We start from the raw sequence: 15,534 nt of genomic DNA, 5'->3' as shown, positions 1-15,534 counted from the left end.
ACATGCTTAGAATAAAAACAAAAAGAATAAAATGAACTTTCACAAAAAGCATAGTTTTATATCTTTCTGTGTTTTGACAAATATTTCTCAAAATGTTTAATTTTTTAATTTACCTGTTTAAAAATTCTGACTTTTGACACATTTTAAATCCTAGCAGGAGTTTTAACCTAGAGCTGCATTGTGTAGAACTGTAATAAATGTTCTTAGAGTGGGGTAGCTTGGTGATTAGATTACAAAACAAATGGAGGAAAGAAGTTTGGAAGGTAAGAATAGGGGTGGTGGTAGAAGAGAGAAAAAAGTGATTAAAATTACTGTAGTTCACTAGTTCTGAGAGACATATTTTTCTCATATTTATAGCTCTGAAATAGTGGGGTATTCAAAGTTTTAAACTCATTATAGACTAAATAGCAGCTGTGACATCGTTGTCACTGCCCAACTTACGCAAACTTGGTTATAACTGATAATATTGTCATTAGTTCAGTTGAGCTGTGTGTACTGTTGGTGCATAGTTGTTGAGTTTAATCTCTTAAGTATCCTTTAAAAGATCATTTAGCACTTAAATAAAAAGTTACTGTGTTTGCAGAAATACATGGAAGAAATAAATTAGGAGTTTGGGATTAACATATATACACTACTATATATAAAATATGTAAATAAGGACCTACTATATAGCACAAGGAAATATACTCAGTGTCTTGTAATAACCTGTACTGTAAAAACTCTGAAAAGGGAAATATATATATAAAACAATCACTTTGCTATATACTTGAAACTAACACAACATTGTAAATTAACTATACTTCAGTTTTCAAAAAAGAAATTCATGGAAACACAAGAGTGATATAAGATAAAAATAAGGATAAATTCAAAACAGGTATTTCAATACATAATACAGGATGTGACTAAGTGTAAGAGAACATTAGGTCAGTTAAATCAGCCGTGGTTTTTTTCCTTAATGGTACCCAAAATAATGCAGCATCTTATGATTGGAGTCATTTTACAATTGATGGTATCTTATATATGATGAAATACAATACTTAGAGTGTCTAAGGAGAATATAAATTTTTACCGAATTGCAATTATGAAACAGTGAAATCAGATATTTTGAGAAAGAGAATCACTTCCAAATTTTTGTGGAGTTCTCTGTACTATAAAGTAAAAATGAAAGTCTGCACTTAAAACTTCCATTTCAAAGCAATAGTTTATGTTTGGTTCCTAACATTGAGAGCCCAGGGTAGGGGATTTGTTAATTTTTAAAAAGTACTGGCAATTTCAAAATCAGTGGGGAAGACTACTGTAGAGATTGCTGAGGTAAAGGGAAGTCATTTAGAAATGATAGGAATCTCTGAAGTAATCTTTTATGTGTGTGTTTTAATGATTCAGATGTAGTCTAAATTCATGTATCTGCTAAAACCAGCTTCACCTGATTTTATGATTAGTGGCATCTTACAGTAGCTTTTTAGGTTTGATGAAATATGGTGATTATGTTGAGAAGAACAGAATTAATGTGAAAGGGCAGAATAATTTAGATAATACTTTTCAAAAGCTTTTTATCATAAAAAATGTTTATTTTTTTAAATTTAGTGTAGGAAAAAGAAAAAAAAGTCTTGAGTCTTACTATCCAACTACAGTTAACATACTCAGTGTACTGTTTTCCTGTCAATGTTTTAGATTTGTAATTACTGTGCATGTGATTAAATATTATATCTATTTTAATCACATAATCTTTTTTTTAAAATTTTGATGCAGACTAAGCCAGAATTCCCAAACTGTTTTAGAAAATACTAGTTCAAATAAATGTTAATTAGGTGTTCCTTGCTTAGTATTCCGTGGCTAAATACTTTGGGAAATGCTTCATAAGTATACCCTTTACAGAAATTATAGCTTGGGCATTAAAAGAAATAACTCCAGAATCAGACAGACCTAAGTTTCAATCATTTACTAACTAGCCACATTAATTGGCAAATTAATTTTAAGTCAAGTTTTCTTCTCTGTATAATGGAGATAATTACTGTATTTGTAGATGATCTGTGTAAAGCATTTAGCCAGCCCACAATAAATGCTCTTCAAATGTTACCTATTATTATTAACTTTATCATCTGTGAGAAACCCTTTACGTGTTAGCATATTAAAAGTTCGGAGGACGGGATTCCCTGGTGGCACAGTGGTTGAGAGTCCGCCTGCCGATGCAGGGGACACGGGTTTGTGCCCCAGTTCGGGAAGATCCCACATGCCGCGGAGCAACTGGGCCCATGAGCCATGGCCGCTGAGCCTGTGCGTCTGGAGCCTGTTCTCCACAATGGGAGAGGCCACAACAGTGAGAGGCCTGCATACCCCTCCACCAAAAAAAACGTTCGGAGGAGACTAAGGAAACTTCTGAAGTTTTGAAATCCAGCAGGTACTCAATGTAAAATTGAAAATCACTGGAGCAGTTGGCACAGAGTAGTGAAATGAGCGCTGGATTGAATGGCAAAACATTTTTCTGAGCTTTAAGCAATGATGTTGTTAAGCTAACAGTGTTGCCCTAAACATAACCTCTTTTAAAAAATTTTCTCCAGTTTTCTGTGTGTCTCCCATTTGTCTAAAGTGTAGTGAGTACAAGGAACATGTTTAATCTTGCTTCCTACTATAAATCTGGCACATACTCAAAATCAGGGACCATAAGTAAAATTTGGGTCATGAATGTGTTATTTATAGGGACCTGGCTAGTAACATAAATGGCAAACAGGGAATGGTGGGTGAAGTCTGTTTTGCCTTGCTTAAAGGCATTCACATTCAGTTGTTTCAAATACTGATCTGTTTGGTGACCATTTATAATCCCTAGAAGAGACTAGAGTTCAGGATCAAACCATTGAGAACATCAGCATTAAAGGGATAAGAAAAAGGAGATGCTGAGGAAGTAGGTGAAATCAGGTGAAAGTATCCTCATTTTATAAATTAAGAACATGAAGCATAGAGAAGTTAAGTACCTTTACCAAGTTTGTCACACAGCTGGTAGTATGTGATTCAACCAAGATTTGTTGGCTGTAAATGCTTTTTTCAAAAAAAACTATGCTCTCCTACCTGTGGTAGCAATCATTATCTGCATACTACTAGAAAACATTGACATAAACTTATGCATCCTACTTGTATTTTTGAAAAGTTTAAATGACAGTTAATCAACAAGTACTAGAAAACCTGTTTCCAGAGCTTCTAATTCTAAAATCAATAAATAGTTCTTAATATTTGAGAACAGGTTTGTCAACACATAGACCTGATTAGAAATTAATCCAGAGGCAGAGTCAAATGGCTATGTGGGAAGACACGGAGTTAGCGTCTCCCCACAACTAGGGTGCCTGCCAGCCGCTGGTGGGGACCTCTGATGCCCAAGAAGATGGGAGGAACCCCAAAGTGAACCAGTAGGATGTAGGGGGACTGAGAGGGGAGGAGAACTGGAGGCCAGACAGAATCAGCACCCCTGAGGCCGGAGAGATCAGGAGAGGCAGGTGGGAGGGGCCCTCTGGGAGGAGTGGAGGGCGATTGCCCCATCCACTGTGGCATGGGGAGCCTGCTGAGCTTCCAGGCCAGCCCCTGCCACCAAACCCCCATCTAGGCCGCGTGGGTCCTTGGGGGCATAGGAGGGAGGCTAGGGAGATCAGGAGAGGCAGGCGGGAGGGGCCATCCAGGATGAGTGGGAGAGGAGCAGAGGGCAATTGCCGTGCCCACTCGAGCCTGGGGAGCCTGCTGAGCTCCCAGGGTGATCCCCTGCCCTCCAAAGCCCCCTCCAGGTCATGTGGGTCCTTGGGGGCATAGGAAGGAGGCTTAGGGGAGAACAGGAGAGGCAGGTGGGAGGGGCCCTCCCAGACTGGAGGAGCAGGAGAGGAGAGGAGGGCACTGTCCCCACTCACTCGAGCCCATGAAGCCTGCTGGGCTCCGAGGTGAGGTCCCCTGCCCTCTTGAGACCAGGGTTCGGGAGGCACATCTGGGCCCCTTCTGTTCCTTGAGCCTAAGCCCAACCCCCACAGCCCCCAGAGCCTTTTCCAGCCCTGTGGGTACTGAGAATTGGCCCCGCCTACCACCCAAACCTCACCCTTGCATAGGTCCCACAGTCCACAGCCAAGGCCTTTGCCCCCTGTATTTCTTTTTTTTCTTTTCCCTCCTCTTTTTTAGTATTGTGATACTGATAAACCTTCCAGTACTTGATTCATCTACATTTTATTTTATATTCTTCCTAACATATCTGTTAGTTTCCTAGTCTGATTTTATTTTTTACTTCGTTATTGTGTTTTTTGTTTCTTTTTTTCTGCCACACCAGGCAGCTTGCAGGGTCTTGGTTCATGAGCCCGGGGTTGGGCTCAAGCTCCTGAGGTGGGAGCTCTGAGTCCAAACCACTGGACTAACAGAACCTCAGACCCCAGGGAATATTCGTCAGAGTGAGGTCTCACAGAATTCCTCATCTCAGCACCAAGACCCAGCTCTGCCCAATAGCCTAAAAACCCCACTATTAAAGTCTCAGGCCAAACAACCAGTAAAACAGGAACATAATCCCACTTATTAAACAACAACAAAAAAGATGAGATGACAAAAAATATGTCACAGATGAAGGAGCAAGGTAAAAACCTACAGAAGATGAAATAAATGAAGAGGAAACAGGCAATCTACCTGGAAAAGAATTCAGAGTAATAATAGTAAAGAAGATCCAGAATCTTGGAAATAGAATGGAGGCACGGATTGAGAAAACACAAGAAATGTTTAACAAAGATCTAGAACAACTAAAGAGCAAACAGAAAGAACACAATAACTGAAATGAAAAATACACTAGAAGGAATCAATATCAGAAAAACTGAGGCAGAATAACGAATAAGTGAGCTGGAAGACAAAATGGTGGAAATAACTGCTGAGGGGCAGAATAAAGAAAAAAAATGCAAAGAATTGAAGACAATCTCAGAGACCTCTGGGACAACACCACATTCAAATTATAGGGATCGCAGAAGAAGAAGAGAAAAATAAAGGGTGTAATATTTGAAGAGATCATAGTTGAAAACGTCCCTAAGATGGGAAAGGAAATAGTCACCCAATTCCAGGAAGCACAGAGAGTCCCATACAGGATAAACCCTAGGAAAAACACACCAAGACACATATTAATCAAACTAACAAAAATTAAATTCAAAGAAAAAATATTAAAAGCAGCAAGGGAAAAACAGAAAATAACATACAAAGGAATCCTTGTAAGGTTATCAGCTCATTTTTCAGCAGAAACTGCAGGCCAAAAGGGACTGGCAGGATGTACTTAAAGTGATGAAAGAGAAAAACCTACAACCAAGATTACTCTACCCTGCAAGGATCCCATTCACATTCGATGGAGAAGTCAAAAGCTTTTCAGACAAGCAAAAGCTAAGAGAATTCCGCACCGCAAACCAGCTTTACAACAAATGCTAAGAAACTTCTCTCAGTGAGAAACACAAGAAAAAGACCCACAAAAACAAACCCAAAACAATTAAGAAAATGGTAATAGGAGCATACATATCGATAATAACCTTGAATGTAAATGGATTAAATGCCCCAACCAAAAGACAAAGACTGGATGAATGGATACAAAAACAAGACCCATCTATATGCTGTCTACAAGAGACCCACTTCAGACCTAGGGACACATACAGACTGAAAGTGAGGGGATGGAAAAAGATATTCCATGCAAATGGAAATCAAAAGAAAGCTGGAGTATCTATACTTATATCAGATAAAATAGACTTTAAAATAAACAATGTTACAAGAGACAAGGAAGGACACTACATAATGATCAAGGGATCAATCCAAGAAGATATAACAATTATATAAGCACCCAACATAGGAGCAGCTCAATACATAAGGCAACTGCTAACAGCTATAAAAGAGGAAATTGACAGTAACACAGTAATAGTGGGGGACGTTAACACCTCACTTACAGCAATGGACACAACATCCAAAATGAAAATAAGGAAACACAAGCTTTAAATGACACAATAGACCAGATAGATTTAACTGATATTTATAGAACATTCCAACCCAAAACAGCAGATAACACTTTTTTCTCAAGTGCACATGGAACATTCTCCAGGATAAATAACATCTTGGGTCACAAATCAAGCCACAGTAAATTTAAGAAAATTGAAATCATATCAAGCATCTTTTCTGACCACAATGCTATGAGATTAGAAATGAATTACAGGGCAAACAACATAAAAAACACAAACACATGGAGGCTAAACAATACATTACTAAATAACCAAGAGATCACTGAAGAAATTAAAGAGGAAATCAAAAAATACCTAGAGACAAATAACAATGAACCCATGACGATCCAAAACCTATGGATGCAGCAAAAGCAGTTCTAAGGGAAGTTTGTAGCTATACAAGTCTACCTCAAGAAACAAGAAATATCTCAAATAAACAATCTAACGTTACACCTAGAGGAACTAGAGAATGAAGAGCAAGCAAAACCCAAGGTTAGAAGAAGAAAAAAAATCATAAAGATCAGAGCAGAAATAAATGCAATAGAAACAAGGTAAAAAGTGGCAAAGATCAATAAAACTAAAAGCTGGTTGTTTGAGATAATAAAATTGATAAACCATTAGCCAGACTCATCAAGAAAAAGGAGAGGACTCAAATCAATAAAATTAGAAATGAAACAGGAGAAGTTACAACAGACACCGCAGAAATACAAAGCATCCTAAGAGACTACTACAAGCAACATTATGCCAATAAAATGGACAACCTGGAAGAAATGGACAAATTCTTAGAAAGGTGTAACCTTTCAAGACTGAACCAGGAAGTAATAGAAAATATGAACAGACCAATCACAAGTAATGAAATTGAAACTGTGATTAAAAGTATTCCAACAAACAAAAGTCCAGGACCAGACGGCTTGACAGGTGAATTCTATCAAACATTTACAGAAGAGCTAACACCCATCCTTCTCAAACTCGTCCAAAAATTGCAGAGGAAGGAACATTCCCAAACTCATTCTATGAGGCCACCATCACCCTGATACCAAAACCAGACAAAGATACTACACAAAAATTATAGACCAATATCACTGATGAATATAGATGCAAAAATCCTCAACAAAATACTAACAAACAGAATCCAACAACACATTAAAAGGATCATACACCATGATCAAGTGGAATTTATCCCAGGGATGCAAGGATTCTTCATAATATGTAAATCAATCAATGTGATACACCATATTAACAAACTGAAGAATAAAAACCATATGATCATCTCAATAGATGCAGAAAAAGCTTTTTTTTTTTTTTTAACATCTTTATTGGGGTATAATTGCTTTACAATGGTGTGTTAGTTTCTGCTTTATAACAAAGTGAATCAGTTATACATATACATATGTTCCCATATCTCTTCCCTCTTGCGTCTCCCTCCCTCCCACCCTCCCTATCCCACACCTCCAGGCTGTCACAAAGCACCGAGCCAATATCCCTGTGCCATGCGGCTGCTTCCCACTAGCTATCTACCTTACTACGTTTGTTAGTGTGTATATGTCCATGACTCTCTCTCGCCCCGTCACAGCTCACCCTTCCCCCTCCCCATAACCTCAAGTCCGTTCTCTAGGAGGTCTGCGTCTTTATTCCTGCCTTACCCCTAGGTTCTTCATGACATTTTTTTTTCTTAAATTCCATATATATGTGTTAGCATACGGTATTTGTCTTTTTCTTTCTGACTTACTTCACTGTGTATGACAGACTCTAGGTCTATCCACCTCATTACAAATAGCTCAATTTCGTTTCTTTTTATGGCTGAGTAATATTCCATTGTATATATGTGCCACATCTTCTTTATCCATTCATCCGATGATGGGCACTTAGGTTGTTTCCATCTCCGGGCTATTGTAAATAGAGCTGCAATGAACATTTTGGTACATGACTCTCTTTGAATTTCAGTTTCTCAGGGTATATGCCCAGTAGTGGGACTGCTGGGTCATATGGTAGTTCTATTTGTAGTTTTTTAAGGAACCTCCATACTGTTCTCCATAGTGGCTGAACCAATTCACATTCCCACCAGCAGTGCAAGAGGGTTCCCTTTTCTCCACACCCTCTCCAGCATTTATTGTTTTAGATTTTTTGATGATGGCCATTCTGACTGGTGTGAGATGATATCTCATTGTAGTTTTGATTTGCATTTCTCTAATGATTAATGATGTTGAACATTCTTTCATGTGTTTGTTGGCAATCTGTATATCTTCTTTGGAGAAATGTCTGTTTAGGTCTTCTGCCCATTTTTGGATTGGGTTGTTTGTTTTTTTGTTATTGAGCTGCATGAGCTGCTTGTAAGTTTTGGAGATTAATCCTTTGTCGGTTGCTTCATTTGCAAATATTTTCTCCCATTCTGAGGGTTGTCTTTTGGTCTTGTTTATGGTTTCCTTTGCTGTGCAAAAGCTTTGAAGTTTCATTAGGTCCCATTTGTTTATTTTTGTTTTTATTTCCATTACTCTAGGAGGTGGGTCAGAAAGAATCTTGCTGTGATTTATGTCATAGAGTGTTCTGCCTATGTTTTCCTCTAATAGTTTGATAGTTTCTGGCCTTATATTTAGGTCTTTAATCCATTTTGAGCTTATTCTTGTGTATGGTGTTAGGGAGTGATCTAAACTCATACTTTTACATGTACCTGTCCAGTTTTCCCAGCACCACTTATTGAAGAGGCTGTCCTTTCTCCACTGTACATTCCTGCCACCTTTATCAAAGATAAGGTGTCCATATGTGCATGGGTTTATCTCTGGGCTTTCTATCCTGTTCCATTGATCTATCTTTCTGTTTTTGTGCCAGTACCATACCGTCTTGATAACTGTAGCTTTGTAGTATAGTCTGAAGTCAGGGAGCCTGATTCCTCCAGTTCCTTTTTTTGTTCTCAAGATTACTTTGGCTATTCGGGGTCTTTTGTGTTTCCATACAAATTGTGAAATTTTTTGTTCTAGTTCTGTGAAAAATGCCAGTGGTAGTTTGATAGGGATTGCATTGAATCTATAGATTGCTTTGGGTAGTAGAGTCATTTTCACAATGTTGATTCTTCCAATCCAAGAACATGGTATATGTCTCCATCTATTTGTATCTTTAATTTCTTTCATCAGTGTCTTATAATTTTCTGCATACAGGTCTTTTGTCTCCTTAGGTAGGTTTATTCCTAGATATTTTATTCTTTTTGTTGCAATGGTAAATGGGAGTGTTTTCTTGATTTCACTTTCAGATTTTTCATCATTAGTATATAGGAATGCCAGAGATTTCTGTGCATTAATTTTGTATCCTGCCACTTTACCAAATTCATTGATTAGCTCTAGTAGTTTTCTGGTAGCATCTTTAGGATTCTCTATGTATAGGATCATGTCATCTGCAAACAGTGACAGCTTTACTTCTTCTTTTCCGATTTGGATTCCTTTTATTTCCTTCTCTTCTCTGATTGCTGTGGCTAAAACTTCCAAAACTATGTTGAATAAGAGTGGTGAGAGTGGGCACCCTTGTCTTGTTCCTGATCTTAGTGGAAATGCTTTCAGTTTTTCACCATTGAGGATGATGTTTGCTGTGGGTTTGTCATATATGGCCTTTATTATGTTGAGGAAAGTTCCCTCTATGCCTACTTTCTGCAGGGTTTTTATCATAAATGGGTGTTGAATTTTGTCAAAAGCTTTCTCTGCATCTATTGAGATGATCATATGGTTTTTCTCCTTCAATTTGTTAATATGGTTTATCACATTGATAGATTTGCGTATGTTGAAGAATCCTTGCATTCCTGGAATAAACCCCACTTGATCATGGTGTATGATCCTTTCAATGTGCTGTTGGATTCTGTTTGCTAGTATTTTGTTGAGGATTTTTGCATCTATGTTCATCAGTGATACTGGTCTGCAGAAAAAGCTTTTGACAAAATTCAACACCGATGTATAAAAACTCTCCAGAAGGTGGGCATAGAGGGAACCTACCTCAACATAATAAAGGCCATATATGACAAACCCACAGCAAACATCATTCTCAATGGTGAAAAACTGAAAGCATTTCCTCTAAGATCAGGAACAAGACAAGGATGTCCACTCTCACCACTATTATTCAACATAGTCTTGGAAGTACTATCCACGGCAATCAGAGAAGAAAAAGAAATAAAAGTAATACAAACTGGAAGAGAAGAAGTAAAACTGTCACTGTTTGCAGATGACATGATACCATACATAGAGAATCCTAAGGATGCCACCAGAAAACTACTAGAGCTGATCAATGAATTTGGTAAAGTTGCAGGATACAAAATTAATGCACAGAAATCCCTTGCATTCCTATACACTAATGATGAAATATCTGAATGAGAAATTAAGGAAACACTCCCATTTACCATTGCAACAAAAAGAATAAAATACCTAGGAATAAACCTACCTATGGAGACAAAAGACCTGTATGGAGAAAACTATAAGACACTGATGAAAGAAATTAAAGATGATACCAGCAGATGGAGAGATATACCATGTTCTTGGATTGGAAGAATCAATATTGTGAAAATGACTATACTACCCAAAGCAATCTACAGATTCAATGCTATCCCTATCAAATTACCAATGGCATTTTTTACGGAACTAGAACAAAAAATCTTAAAATTTGTATGGAGACACAAAAGACACCGAATAGCCAAAGCAGTCTTGGGGGAAAAAAACGGAGCTGGTGGAATCAGACTCCCTGACTTCAGACTATACTACAAAGCTACAGTAATGAAGACAATATGGTACTGGCACAAAAACAGAAACATAGTTCAATGGAGCAAGATAGAAAGCCTAGAGATAAACCCTCGCACCTATGGTCAACTAATCTATGACAGAGGAGGCAAGGATATACAATGGAGAAGAGACAGTCTGTTCAGTAAGTGGTGCTGGGAAAACTGGATAGCTACATGTAAAAGAATGAAATTAGAGCCCTCCCTAACGTCATACACAAAAATAAACTCAAAATGGATTCGAAACCTAAATGTAAGCCTGGACACTATAAAACTCTTAGAGGAAAACATAGGAAGAACACTCTTTGACATGAATCACAGCAAGATCTTTTTTGATCTACCTCCTAGAGTAATGGAAATAAAAACAAAAATAAACAAATGGGACCTAATGAAACTTCAAAGCTTTTGCACAGCAAAGGAAACCAATAAACAAGACGAAAAGACAACCCACAGAATGGGAGAAAATATTTGCAAACAAATCAATGGACAAAGGATTAATCTCCAAAATATATAAACAGCTCATGCAGCTCAATATTAAAGAAATAAACAGCCCAATCCAAAAAAGGGCAGAAGACCTAAATAGGCATTTCTGTAAAGAAGACATACAGAGAGCCAAGAAGCACATGAAAAGCTGCTCACCATCACTAATTATTAGAGAAATACGAATCAAAACTACAGTGAGGTAATACCTCACACCAGTTAGAATGGGCATCATCAGAAAATGTACAAACAACAAATGCTGGAGAGGGTGTGGAGAAAATGGAACCCTCTTGCACTCTTGGTGGGAATGTAAATTGATACAGCCACTATGGAGAACAATATGGTGGTTCCTTAAAAAACTAAAAATGGTTGTGTAGGATCCTTCTCTATTCTCTCTTTTAAGACTTCATGGCTTACATGTGTGGATGTGTTTTCCACTAAGATTTCTCTGTTACTAACATTGTTTTCTCTAAGATTCTGGCTTTGCAGACATTTGAGGAGCAACAGGGTATTCTGTACTCATTTTTGGTAAAAATTGGCAGAATTTAAAAGGTTATATATTCATTTTCATTTTTGTAACTTTTTTCCTCTGCATTTTCTAAACTATTAAATAATAGTCGATGAGGAGTTTACTGTGACTTTTCCAGGTTAACCACCCACCCCCCATTTATATTTTCTTCATTACTAGCAACTTTATTTTTATAGGGTTTTTAAAATTGCTTCCATATCATAAATTGTCAACTTTAGCATAAAGTGTTTTGGGGTTGGTTTTCTTTTTATAAAAATAGTAAACATCTTAGAATGTTCTTTATATAGGATGGTTATTGCCTAATAATTTGAAATTTAAAGCAATCTTGTCCACTACTAGCCATTTTTTATCAAAAAATTTCACTGTTTATTGAGTGTGCATCATTTATTTAAAATTAGAATTATTTCAGCAATGCTTGTGGCATACTTTGGATTATAAATTGATGTTAAATTAGGGACAAAGAGCAGTTCATAGTATTGTTAATGATTAACCGTGTCTTTTCTGAGTGTGACTATTTGTCTTAACATTTGGCAGTTAGAACTTTAACGTGATGAATTAATCTCAGAATTTTGCTTATATATGCATCTTTCTGCTTACTGATATCTTGTTTTCTAATTTCTATGCATTATTATAAAGTTAAAATTCTAATTCATTTTTTTTTTACAAAGGATACAGTATATATATACTGATAATTATTTCTGAGTAGGTATGTGTTTAATATTGGTGTTTTCCTATTTGTCGACCTTTTTCTTTTAATATTTGTCTTTTCTAGTTTACATGTTCTTCCTTACTTGTAAGTTTGTGCATAATTAAATAAACAGTAGAAATATCCAATATATGAAAGAAACATACAAAGAAGGAATTCAGCAATTGTCTTTACTTTGCAACTCAGGTGTGGTACTCAGTTATCCCTTAGTTAAGGTTGTTGTTAGTCTGTCCCTTAGTGTTCCTATCTTATGTCATAGTATTCTGTAGTATTTTAAAGCTTTTTTTTAAAACTTTCCAACCTAAAATATGATTAAATAGCATGTTTTCATGCTTTTAGGAAAAAATTGATTTTCTTTTCCAAACAGAATGAGGAATTAATCTATTAACATTTCTGCCTCTTGTTTGGTTTGTTGCTCTTCAGAGGAAGAGTATTTTTCTAACATCGTTCTGTTATGGTAGAAAATGTTTTTCGTCTCATACTGCTTGTTCATGGTGTCCTGTACAATAAATTTATTCATTCTACAGTATAATGTATCACTTCCATTTTTTCACTTAGGATTTTCTGCTGTTTCTTGGCAAAAATGGCAACCAGTGATGCTGTTCTCAAGAGACTGGAACAGAAGGGTGCCGAGGCAGATCAAATTATTGAATATCTTAAGCAGCAAGTTGCTCTTCTTAAGGAGAAAGCAAGTAAGGAAATTTGAAAATTTAAATTTTCTAGGGAGATAACTTAAAATGAGTTCATATATTGACATAGCAAAAAAATATATATATGTTTACCACATATATTATTACTTCACAAACTTGATGATGAGTTCTATATTCCTTTAATATTACAATTATGAGTGAAATAATATAGGGTTAAGATAAGCTAGAATTGGTGTATAGTGAATATGTGATATTTAGAGAAAACAACATTATTTTAAGACTGATAAAAGAAAATACTTAAAATAAGTTGGTATAGAATTAGAGATTAAAAATGAATAAAATTGAGTGGAGTCAAACATGAACTCAAATATCTCCTCTAACCTTGTATAGAAGAAAATGTATACTTTCACATTACTCTCTGCTAGGGTATTTTCTGAAATGATTTTTACATTTTTTCCAGTGCTTAAGTTTTACATGGAAATTGCTATGGTGCATACAAAAAATATCAAATCTGAATTTCTGCTTTTAAAATTTAGGTTGTTTTCTGTTTTGTTTGTTTAAGTATATTTTATTTCTCAATAGCCAATGTTAATGTTATGAAAATACCAGAATGTTTACCATCACTTATAGAAATAAATGCTTTTCTTTGCTACATAAAACTGAATGGCTTATAGAATTCTACATTCATTCTCTAAAAATTATTCCCATTATCAATTTTTTTCTTAATTTTAAATACTGTTTTAATTATTTTTATAATGTTTTATAAACATTGTTATTGTTTTTCTTAAAATTTTAAAAGGATTTTTCTTATTTTTAAAAATTCTTAATATTTTCATTAGTAAGATGAAAAGATTAGAGATATATGTAATATAGAAGAGAATTAAAAAAGAAGTAATTTTTGAATAGTAGTAATAATAAAAATGTGTATTTCAGTAAGTAAATACTTAGGCAGGACTATACTGCCTGACATATGAGAGGGTCACATGCTACATGGTTCACATACATGATGTCACCAAAAATGCAACAGGTATAATACAGATTGATACAGTAGTGTGCCTTTGTATAGACAACTCAGATACCAAAAGCAGCTTTCAGTCATGTTGATTTACTCAGAATGATGAATGATTCTTTATGTAAAGCTCTTGAACAAAACAAAGTACAGTCTACTCTTGATTTACGTGGTACTTGATTCCTAGAAAATTCAGAGTATAATGAAAATGTTTAAGAATGTTTATATATAAAAAGTAATTAGGATCTAGGCTCAAATAATTAACAGGATTTTCACTTATACAAATGTACAATGGGCCGCTGCAAAATCCTGCAGAATGTAAGACGGTTCTTCATTTTACTGGAATATCTAGCATATTTCAGGACATCTGGCATCCCTGACCCCTGCCTAACAAATGCCAGTAATGACTCCCGTTATTTGTGACAACAAAAAATACTCCCACAGATTTTCAAAATCCCACCTAGCGAGCAGTAGCAACCCCACCAAGAATCACTGTTTTTCTTTTATATTTTTGTATACCTTATTGCTGACCTCGAATATTATGTGTTGAGCAAATCTTTGAAGTTATTTCATTCATTAAATGTTTGACCAGCTTAACTTTTGAGACATTAGGAGTAAAAGATTATTCAGTTCCTTTTACAAGGTAATCACTAAAAAAGAAGAAATGAGAAATTTTTTTATTGTTTGGTATCATTATTAGATCTTAGACTTTTTTAAAAGTTTAATATGTCTAATATTTGTCTCTCTTTCTTACAGTTAACCTGTTACTGACACTCTGAGCCAGGTTCATAAGAATGTTTATAAAAGCTAGGAAAATGATTGATAAACAAAACCTTTTATGTTGTTATTATTCCACAGATTTTTTCCCCGTTTTTCTCTCTCTTTTAAATATCATGTTATTTTAATAAATACTAAACTGATATAAAGAAACTGGCCAAACTTTTGGTTACTAGCTTTGTTTAAACTGGCTATGCTTTTTTTAAATAGTATCCATAAGAAACCTTTTAGAAAACAGCTGTATCTTAACTGGTTGTTCTTGATCCCAGTTTTGCAGGCAACTTTGAGAGAAGAGAAGAAACTTCGAGTTGAAAATGCTAAATTGAAGAAAGAAATTGAAGAATTGAAACAAGAGCTAATTAAGGCAGAAATTCAAAATGGAGGTGATTAATTACAGAAATGATAGGTTGTTTTTATTCATAATAATAATTATTATATTGTTTATTAAGTTAGGTTTTATGCTTGGCTACTCACGCATTCATGCATTTATCCTCTTATACTGAAGAGAAAATACAGACTTAGAAAATGCAAATAAATGATCTTGCCTAAGATCATGCAAAAAGTGTCAAAGCTGGAGTTCAGAAAGCTGTACTTCTAATCTCTGTACTGTGATCATCACTATTCCCTATTAAACTTGATCATCACTATTCCCTTGATCATCATC

The 15,534-nt window shown here is 35.6% G+C and overlaps 1 protein-coding gene across 2 annotated transcripts in view; it reads left to right on the top strand.

The window, feature by feature from the left end:
• AIMP1 (aminoacyl tRNA synthetase complex interacting multifunctional protein 1) overlaps positions 1–15,534 on the top strand; it is a 168,117-nt gene that overhangs the window by 2,894 nt on the left and 149,689 nt on the right. For both annotated transcript variants that reach the window (XM_073805005.1, XM_033856796.2), the window contains exons 2-3: positions 12,993–13,126; positions 15,140–15,253. In XM_073805005.1, the coding sequence (XP_073661106.1) occupies positions 12,993–13,126; positions 15,140–15,253 (248 nt within the window). The remainder of the gene's footprint in view (positions 1–12,992; positions 13,127–15,139; positions 15,254–15,534) is intronic.

Source organism: Tursiops truncatus, chromosome 5 (genome assembly GCF_011762595.2).
Source record: "Tursiops truncatus isolate mTurTru1 chromosome 5, mTurTru1.mat.Y, whole genome shotgun sequence".
NCBI lineage: Eukaryota > Metazoa > Chordata > Mammalia > Artiodactyla > Delphinidae > Tursiops > Tursiops truncatus.
Note: the sequence above shows the minus strand (reverse complement) of the source record. Positions and strands in the feature narration are given on the sequence as shown.